Here is a 10609-nt window from a genome sequence, read left to right on the forward strand (position 1 = left end):
TTTCAAAGAATGGGTAGTAATTCCCAAATAACTCGAATCAAAATTAGATTAGAACCTTTAAATACATAATGTTAAAATTTCTGCTACCTAATTCTTTCCTGTGAGAGCGCATCTAACATTCCAAACTCGATAACTTTGTGTGCTTCTGTGCGAATTAGAATTTCACCACAAGAGAAAACAAAGTAATTCAGAAAAAAGAAAAGAGAAAAAGAATCAGGGAATTATGTCTAATTAAATATGGAAAGTTCATTTTACCTGAAATCATAAATAAACAAAAAACATATTGAAACTTGAAGTTGAATGGAAGCTTCAACAGCTGCAAATTACCGGAAAAGAATTTGTTAAAACAAAGGAGAAGCTTACAAAACACAGACCATCAATAACGCACAACAAACTTTACTAACTAAAATTCAATTTGACACTGCATTTTGATCCAGGTAATAGTTGGACAAAAAAAACAAGACGCAGTTAAAAAGAAGAAAAAAAGACAACAATTACTGCTTACGAAAAGGAGCCGGTAAAGTTTTCACTTTCCATGCATGAACACGATATATGGGAATGAGAGTATGAGGCGCTCCATAAACCACACATCGATAGGAGCTTCGTGCACTACGATGCCGCTTCTATTTGACTAATCATTTTAAATCTTATAATATCACAATTTACTCAACTAAAAGGCCAAACAATTGGTAAAACATGAACAAAGATACAGATCAGTAAGCGGCATACATCAGAGCAACCTTATTTGAAGAAATTTACCTTTTAGCCAGTCGAATGAGATGATGAAACTCCCTTTTATTAGCGCCTGAAACTGATGTTAATCTTTCTAGACACATAAAAATATCAAAAGGAATAGCTGTAGAAATGTGAAATAACGGCTCTCAAGTGCGCATTTACGATATCACAATCACTCGGAGTTCCCTCAATAAAGAGATGAAATAGCTAATACAAACTTCACTTGTGCTCCATCTTCATTTTGTACTAAAAACTTAATCCAAGTATCACCAATTCAAACCGCCAAAATACGCAGACAGCTTTAGTTCTCATAATAACCCAAAATCATATTCATGTCTGACTACTAATATGCCTAAAGCAAAGACGAAGAGCGAGTATAGTATCGGGGTAGGTATTTAAGAAGTAAAACCGGCGCTATCACATACTATCACCAACCATTATCTATAAACCGTGTGAATTAACTACACAAAAGAGTAAATCTAACAACGAACACTACCTCGTTAAAAAAGCTTACTCAAGTTGAAAGAAATTGTAGCCATAGTCTTCTTCTTGCGAAACGCCTTCCAAATTTATCACTGGGATTTCTTGGTTGTTGTCTAAAATACCAAAATTGCTCAGTAGATCCTTTTCAGCAGTATAAAGATGATCAGTAACTGGTTCATCAGGAATCTTACTCATTTCAGCTGTTCCCATAAGGTTAAGTTCGAGGATTCTAACTTCCACTGGCGGCTTCTGCTTCTGCTCCTGCTCCTGCTCCTGCTCCTGTTTCTCTTCTTCGAAATGGATATTAAGTTCAGTATCTGATTTTCGAAACAAAGAATCACCGCCCAACTTCTCCTGATCTACTTCCTCATAAATTCCGTCATCGAATGTGAAAGTCTCCAGTTTTCGCCACAGCTTTTTTGGCGGCAATTGATCAAACAGAAAATAGTGGTCGAATCTCTTCATCTTGTCACTTCCACGATTATGTTCCACAGACTTATCACCCTCTCGCATATCAATTGTTGGTTTACACGTATCAAAATCACGAACGCTGTCACTTAAATCGCATTGTGGATCATTTTCAATGGACTGGACAGATTGAACAATTTTCGAGTCAGAATCCTCACATTTCGAAAGGCCACTTACCCATGCGTCCGAATTCATCGAGGGACCCCTCATTACCGTATCTTCATTTGTATCAGCATCTGAAGCTTCTTGTGGAGCATACTCCATTGAGCTCATTGGCTCAATACAAAAATCTCTCTCAAATGTAGGGCTTCTCTGAGACAACGGCAGATCATAGTTCTTCGCGATGAAACCATTCGGCATGCTCTCGCATTGATTTTTTGTAGATATATCATTCTTCTCATTCAAACCCGAATCGACCACCGATCGGAAATCTCTCCTACGACTAAGTGCGTATCTCCTCTCCGATCCATTTCCCTCTTTACTTCCATTATCGTCCTCTTCCATGTCCAATTCCTTATATCTCCCAACATGAAACCTCTTATCCCATCCCGATGTCCGTCGCTTCCTCCCTTTCTCTTTATACCAACCCTTCCCATCAGTATACCCACCATTCCCTTCCACTCTCCTCCTCCCCCTCGAACAATTCCAATTCTCACCATAGTCACTATTCCAACCCCTGTTCCTCTTCCTGCTATAATTCGATTCAGAATAAGCATTGGCGAGATCATTACCTGCCGAAGAAGAGCTCACCCCGATCGAACGATCTCCGCCATCGTTCTCCTCAGATTCGGGGATCGGCGAGAGCAAACCCTTAGAGATCAGGTACGCCGCCGCGAGGCGACCCGCTTCGAGGAGGACCTCGCCCTTCCGCCGCGGCGGCTCGTCGGAGCCGTACCTCCTGAGTCGGCGGCGCCGGAGATCGGATGCCCGGAGCTCCGGCGATAGCCGCCGCGGGGGGAATCCGACCCTCCCAGGGTTCCGATTCCGAGCTCGCATCGTTTCCTCGATCAAACGGCGATCAAAACCCTAAGTGCTACTCGTTTTCTTCGCCATTCCGCGATCGCAAACCCCGGCGAACGAATCGCACGCTTCGAGATCTCGAGGAGAAACTAGGGTTCGAGAGATTTTGAGGAGCGCGATTAGGGTTAGGGTTTTGATTAGAACGAGAGCTCAAACGAGAAGAGCTCTACTCTACTTATAAATTCGTAGTGTCTAGAGTGTTAGAAGAGAGAGTGTACGGAGTGTGAGTACCATTTCCATTTCGGGAAACAATTTGATGTGCGTTAAACTCTAGCTTACTATGCGGGAACAAACGTGGACCGTCGATTTCGATCACGACGGTTAGTTGGAGAAGATGTAGGATGGATATTTGGTGTTACGCATAAATATATTTATGCGCGCATATGTACGGCGCATTTGAATATTGCGAAGAACGGTTGGCATGTGAGTGGGAATGGAGAAATTGGCGCGCTGCGTTTGTGGGCCGAATATTTATTATGGGCCGTAGTTTAAAAGTGGAAAGACGTAGTCGTTTATGAATTCGGCGGTGGATTATGTTTTCGTGCCGCATAATAACGGAGAATACGAAGTACTCGGCGATGCGTAATGCTTCACTGCCGTATTTCGTTTAAGAGTTCGGCGGGGCAAAATTGTTGTTTTGTTTAAAAATAAAATAAATTAATTAATAGCTAGTCCGTTTGTTGCACTCTAATAAGAACACTCCAATATAGTTACAGATTTATAACCTACAAAGTCAGGGTCAAATTATTTTATTTTTGAGTAATATGTCATACTAATCAACTATATTAGACAGTGACAATATGAGCCATTATATGCACGTAGGAATTAAGAGCTTGTTTGGTTCAAGAGTGGAATTGGAATGGATAATGGAATGGGAATGAATTGGAATGGTAATTGGAATGATCCACTCCCCCAAGACGTTTGGTTTATTTGTGGATTGGGAATTGGAATGAGTTATTCACATTTCATTGTTTGGTTCGTATAAATTAAAAAAATTATAGGATACTATAATACTAATTTTACTCTCAAATATAAATTTATATTATTTAAAATTTATGAAAAATATAATACTATTCTCTAATAAGTTTTTCAAAAAAAATATCAAATTTATTTTTAAAAACTTTTATTGATGTGGGTTAGGGATAGGGTTTTGAGAGAGGANTTTTTTTTTTTTTTTTTTTTGATGAGAAAGGAGCGGAGAGAAGGAGGGTGAGATGGTCGCATGGGCTTCGAGAATTTAGTGGGCTTCCGGAATGAAATCTCAATCCGGGCTAGAAGACCGGAATCAAGTTGAAAGCTAATGGGTCATTCCCATTCCAGTCCGAAATAGAAATCCCAAACCGATTCATGCGAACCAAACAAAATTAACCGGTTTTAATCAAACCGATTTTCATTCCATACCCAAAATGGATGAACCAAACAAGCCCTAAATTTCTGACTCTTTAGCGGTAATCTGACATATCAATCAACTATACTAGATAATGGTGGTGTAAATTATTATTAGTTAATTTATGGTGTGAGTCGTTACCCGTTAATCTGGAGTTAAGAGGTATGCTCATCCTGTTTGATTTCAGCTTTTTTTAGGTGTTCAAATGATGTGAATAAACTACTTTTAATTTCTGACAAAATTAACAATTGCCACCTAAACTTCTATAAAATTTCACATCACCATCTGCCTTTTAGCCTGATTAATAAAAACACGAATCATCACCTGAACTAGATAATAAATCACTACCTAAATATTAAATAAATTACATACCACCACATGAATTATGAACCTCGTCATAATCAGAAAAAAAAAGAGAGAAAAAAATAAATCGATTACGCGACGCAACGGCCATCTAGAGACGTGAGCGACTATAACGAAAACAGTTGTTTTAGATGATAACTAGTATTTGACCTGTGCGATACACGGATAATATAATAATATAAAATAACAAAAATTATTATGTGATGATAAAAAAAAAAATTCTAATTAATATTATATTTTTTTAACAAATAAAAAAATATATTATCAATCTTAATTATAGTACATATTAAAGTACAAAAATGTCTGCCGCGAACGAACCGGTCCCGCCGTAGGTTATTTCTAGGGCGAGTAGTCATTCATGGTAGAGGTTAAATTTGTTTATGTTTTATTTTGAAATCAGGATTATAGATTCATGGCTTCCAACAGACTCAAGAATCTGCTATTAATTACCCCACACTTTCGGTGTTAAGAAATCCTCGATTAAGAGACTGAATATAAATGCTGATAAAAGAGACCAAGCAGGCAAATAAAATTTTATTAATATGATCTGCCGTGTACATGGCTTAAGTAGGGGCATTTCCCCACTACATAAATTTTATAAGACTAGATACTCAATTTAGCAACTTGGTGGTCGATTGAAGTTTTAGGTTTAGTTTAACGACTTTTCGGTCATTTGAATTTGGGTTTAGTTTAGCGACGTTTCGGTCGTCTGAATATCGGTTTAATTTAACGACGTTTCGGTCGATTGAATTTGGGTTTAGTTTAACGACGTTCCGGTCGTTTGGATTTGGGTTTAATTTAACGACATTCCGGTCGTTGGGTTTAGTTTAACGACGTTCCGGTCGTTGGGTTTAGTTTACCGACGTTCCGGTCGTTGGGTTTAATTTACCGACGTTTCGATCGTTTGAAACCGAGATGTTTATGAAACTGATTCATAAAATTAATTCATGCTAGGAGCCCGTTTGTAAAGTCCATTGAATTGATGAAATTAATTCATGATATGGGCCATTTGGAGAGCCCATTGAATTAATTTATGATAAGGAGCCATTTGGAGGGCCCATTAATTCATAAAATTAACTTATGACAAGGAGGGCCCATGAAATTAATTCATAGAATTAATCCGTGATAAAGGGCCTATTTGGCAGACCCATGAAATTAAATTGTCAAATCAATTCATGATAGGGGGCCTTTGGAAAGCCCAGAAAATTGATTCATAATAAAGGGCCCATTTGGAAAGCCCATGAATTCGGTTTGGGTTGGAGGTATTTTGATGACATAGGCTTGGTAGATTTGATTGGGTTTTATTTATGGACTTTGGATTTTGGATCTTTGGGTTTGGATCTTTATTTGTGGACTATGGGTTTTGGATCTTTATTTGTGGACTTTGGATTTTTTTGGGATTTAGTTTGTGGACTTTGGAATTTTTGAGATTTTATTTGTGGACTTTTGGATTTTGGATCTTTGGGTTTTGAATTAAGAAATCCATTCATATGAATTTTTATTTCTCTTGGACCCAAATCTGTATGTGGGTTGAGATTGGTTTCGGACTTTACAAGGTTTGGGCCTTGGACTCGAATCTGTATGTAGATTTGGATTGGTTTTGGACTTTACACTTTTTGGGCCTTGGATCCAAATCTGCAGGTGGACTGAAATAAATCTTAGATTTTATATGTTCTTGGCCCAATTCTCTATGTGGGCTAAGGCGGGTTTCGGGCTTTAATATCCTGGGCCCGAATCTGTACGTGGGCTGGATTTCGGGCTCTGCAGGTTGTGGACCCGAATTTGCATGTGGGCTTGATGCCTCTTTTTTTTTTTTACTGCTTATAGAGTTTCTTCATTGGGTCCATAATGAGTTGAACCATTTTCAAAATAATTCAAACCCAATTCCTCAAATTTTGTTCTTTTTGTTCTTTTTTTTCTTTTTTTTTTGTTCTTCTTTTCTTTTTCTTTTCTTTCTTTCTCTTTTTTTTTTTTGATTCTTCTTTTCTTTTCTTTTCTTTTTTGTTTTTTGCTGATAGTGAGAGAGAAAGTGGGGAAAACCCACTTCTTTCTTTTTTTTTTTGTGTTTGTTTTTTTCTTTTTTTCTTTTTTTGTTGAGAGAGAGATCCAACTCTGTTTTTTTTTTCTTTTTTTTTTTCTTTTTTTGACTTTCAGGACCATATCTCTCTCCTCTCTCTCTCTCTCTCTCTCTCCTCTCTGTGCGTGTGCGAAACCGAGAGAGATGTGAGAGTTGTTACCAACGACTCTTTTTTTTTATTGTTTTTATTTTTATTTGTTTTTCTTTTGTTTCTTCTCTTTCCTTTTCTTTTCTTCTTATTTTTTTTTTATGTTTGACTGTCGGAGGGGGAGAGGGGATAACTCCTTTTTTTTTATTATTTTTATATTCATCTCTCTTTCTTTTTTTAGTCCAAATATACGAAATTGATCATGTCGAGTAATACGATTGAATCGAACGAAAATGACGAATCAAAATAGAACCCGTCCATTTTCTTTTATTGTCACGTTTTGTTCAAATACGTGAAGTTTAATCGTGTCGAGCCTATCACGAAGATGGCCGTTCGATTAATCTTTTCGACCATGTCGAGCCTATTACGAAGATGGCCGCACGGTTCACGCTTACGACCATGTTGAGTCTATCACGAAGATGACCGCACGGTTCACGCTTTCGACCATGTTGAGCCTATCACGAAGATGGCCGCACAGTTTACGTAATAAAACGTCCGGTTCGATCAATCATTTTGACCATGTCAAGCCTATCACGAAGATGGCCGCATGGTTTGGAGAGTAACAATACATACGCACGGCGAAAGTGACGATTTGATGTCAGATTTGATTAGTTCGAAATCTATCACGAAGATGGTCGGGTTGATCAAACCAACAAAAAGATCGCACTTACGCTACGCGTATGCATGCGTATCTCCTATTATTATAAAAATCGTCGCGATTGTCGTTGTCGCCGTCGTCGTCGAATGCGAGAGCCGATGTCCCTTCTTTTTTTTGCTGTGTACGGACAAAGGAGGGGTGCACATGGCACTAGGATGGTCAATGGGTATGGATACCCGAAAAATTACCCAACCCGAACCGAACGGGGCGGGTTTACCCGAGATAAATGGGTATGGATTCGGGTATGGTATAAAAATAAAAACCCGACGGATATGGGTCGGGTATGGATTTTGTATAAACCGACCCGAACCCGAAACCGAACCGAACCCGAACCGAACCCGATATATACATTAAATATACATATATTATATATATATATATATTATATATATATATATATTATATATTATATATATATATATATATAATATATATTATATATAATTATATATATATATTTGATTTCCTTTTTTGTACATTAGATCCTAATCCAACGGCCAGAATAAACCACTAAACCCTAACTCCCTTTGGCCCCATCCCCGATTCCCCATCTGCAAGTTCGCCCCATCCCCATCCGCTATTTCATTTTCGCCCTAACGCCCCATCCGCCATTTCGCCACAAGCCCACAACGCCGCCCCTTCGAATCGATCTGCCGTCCGGACTCCGCAGTCTCGCCCGCCGTGCTGCCCGTCCCAGTCCGGCAACGCACAGCGCTTCCCTAGACGCCTCGCTCGCGGCCCGTCTCCAGTCCCCATCCGATCGAAGCCGAACTATTCCGCGATTTCTCGTACTCAGTACTCTCAATCTCACGAATCCCTTCCCTCTCCTCTTCCTCCTCGATCTCTTTTTCTCTTCCTTACTTTCTTGTTTTCTTTTATTTTTCTTTTCTTTTCTTTTCTTTTTTGCTTCTTCTTTCTCGATTAGATTATGATGATTCCTGATGAGTATTGAGCTAAATTTTAAGAGGATCTAAATAAAGTTAATGATTGAAATGCACATGGTGCTGCGTCATAACATTAGATAAAGAGCAAATCCGGACGAGTGATCAAGCATTAGAAATCGAGAATAGTAAAGTTTTTGGAATAAAATTTTGCAAGAAGGCCCACACAAAAGAAGAGAATTACTATCGTTGATTAGTTTATTAGCACCATCGTAAAGAAACAAGGACATGGATGGACCCATTTTATCAGATGATTCCTACTTATGGAATTTGAATTTTGCAATTGATATATGTAAGTTCACGTTTGTAACAAATTATTATGAGTTCTCATGCTTAGTAATGCAGTATATTTATGTATCATTTGGTTTTGGTGTAACCAATCCTTCTATAATTTTGTTTGAGTTGGTACATGTGTAAATTAATCCGGACCACAAATGCGACCACCTATGAATACTAGTCCAGCACGCATTTCCCTGCCCCCAATAAGCACCAAACTCCTTAGAATCTTAACCTCATACCCTTTGGCCACCTTCACTGCATTTGGTGCTGCGTCAACACTCTTTTAGATTTATGATTGTATTTTGATTTTGTGGGCTTAGCGCAGAGTCGAACTTTGCTACTCTGTTTTGGTTTTATTTGCATAATCATTAGATACTTTTTTTTTATTTATTACTCTCTTGATGATTGATTAGCAGGTCAAACTATACAAACTAAAAGGATAAAAAATGTCTACACAACCGGCCAATGAAAACTCTCAACCTTCATCGGCACCACTTACTATTCATACAAATGTAGGATCAAATCCATCCCCAGTTGATACTATCGGTGATAACGAAGAAGCCAATGAAGTAATAAAAAAAAAGCAACTTCCTTGGTGTGGAATCACTTTACAAAGGAAAAAGTTGGTGAAGCTATAAAAGCCAAGTGTAATTATTGTGGAAAGAAACTTGGCGGAGATGCAAAACATGGCACGAGCCACTTACATTCGCATCTCAAGGTATGCCCAAAGCGCAGATTTAAAGACATTAAAGATATAGTGAATCAAAAAAAGCTAAAGTTAGAACAATTCGGTGGTGAGAAAGTAAAGGTTGTCAATTTTACCTTTGATCAAGAAGTGTCGAGAAAGGAGTTAGCGTCGATGATTATTATGCATGAATATCCAATTTCTATAGTAGAGCATGTTGGTTTTAGAAAATACTCGGCTTCTCTTCAACCGGCATTCAAAATACCTTCTAGAAATACAGTGAGAAATGACATATTAAAAATTTATGATTATGAGAAGGAAAATACGATGAATTTATTGAAATCAAATCGAAGTAGAATTGCTATTACTACTGATATGTGGACAGCTAAGAACCAAAAGAGAGGCTTCATGGCGATCACGGCTCACTTTATTGATGATTCTTAGATGTTGCAAAGTCGAGTGTTGAGGTATATTTTAATTTCTGTATGCAAGTAGTATTACTTTTCTTATTTTTCATTCATAAAAGTTACTTTCATTATTATTCATTATAGGTTTGCCTATGTACCTTGTCCACATACTGCTGATACACTTACTGATGTATTGATGGACACATTTATTGATTGGAATCTTGATAAAAAGCTCTCTACTCTAACAGTAGACAACTGCAGTTCGAATGATGCTATTATAGATATCCTGTTGGATAAGCTTGAAAAGAGGTCTCTTATGTTGCGTGGGCATTTTTTTCACATGCGTTGTTGTGCGCATATTCTTAATTTAATTGTTAGAGATGGATTACAGATAATTGGAGATGCTCTTGAGAAAATACGAGATAGTGTTGCATTTTGGAAGGCAACACCAAAAAGAGAGGAAAAGTTTGAAGAAACAGCCCGTCAGTTGGACATTTCAAGTACTAAGAAATTGGTGCTTGATTGTAAAACGCGATGGAATTCCACGTTTTTAATGCTTCAATCTGCTTTGGTGTATAGGGATGTTTTCTCACGCTTGAAACTTCGTGAGCCATTATACAAGTGCTTGCCTTCAGAAGACGATTGGTGTGTAGCAGTAGACATGTGTGAGAGACTCGAACTTTTTTATAGTGTAACCGAAATTTTTTCGGGTACAAGATATCCGACGGCTAATCTATTTTTTGAAAAAGTGTGCGATATTAGATTGACATTACTTGAGTGGTCTGTAGATCTTAATGAGATGATTAGATCCATGGCTGAAAAAATGCTAAAAAAATTTGATAAATATTGGCATATAATTCATGGCATTATGGGAGTAGCAACTGTTTTGGATCCAAGATATAAGTTGACTCTATTGGATTGTTATTTTTCGACCATTTACAGTACCGAAGTCAATAAT

General features: G+C 37.9%; 1 protein-coding gene across 4 annotated transcripts; it reads right to left on the minus strand.

Moving 5' to 3' along the window:
* LOC109709980 lies at positions 1 to 2859 on the minus strand. 4 transcript variants are annotated; one of them, XM_020232385.1, is made up of 3 exons: positions 1410 to 2859; positions 256 to 1331; positions 1 to 145 (listed from the first exon to the last, which is right to left on the minus strand). In XM_020232385.1, the coding sequence occupies exons 1-2, from the start codon at positions 2680 to 2682 to the stop codon at positions 1246 to 1248; spliced, it is 1359 nt and encodes a 452-aa protein (XP_020087974.1). In that variant the 5' UTR covers positions 2683 to 2859; the 3' UTR covers positions 1 to 145; positions 256 to 1245. The 4 variants fall into 4 exon arrangements, with proteins under 4 accessions (XP_020087974.1, XP_020087973.1, XP_020087972.1 ...); XM_020232384.1 differs by having other exon boundaries at positions 256 to 316; positions 760 to 2859; XM_020232383.1 differs by having other exon boundaries at positions 256 to 631; positions 760 to 2859.

The sequence above is a fragment of the Ananas comosus genome, linkage group 5 (genome assembly GCF_001540865.1).
Source record: "Ananas comosus cultivar F153 linkage group 5, ASM154086v1, whole genome shotgun sequence".
In the NCBI taxonomy this organism is placed as follows: Eukaryota; Viridiplantae; Streptophyta; class Magnoliopsida; order Poales; family Bromeliaceae; genus Ananas; species Ananas comosus.

Bases quoted from the DNA above. Each gene is read 5' to 3' on its own strand.
- LOC109709980 (XM_020232384.1), bottom strand. From the start codon at position 2,682: ATGCGAGCTCGGAATCGGAACCCTGGGAGGGTCGGATTCCCCCCGCGG.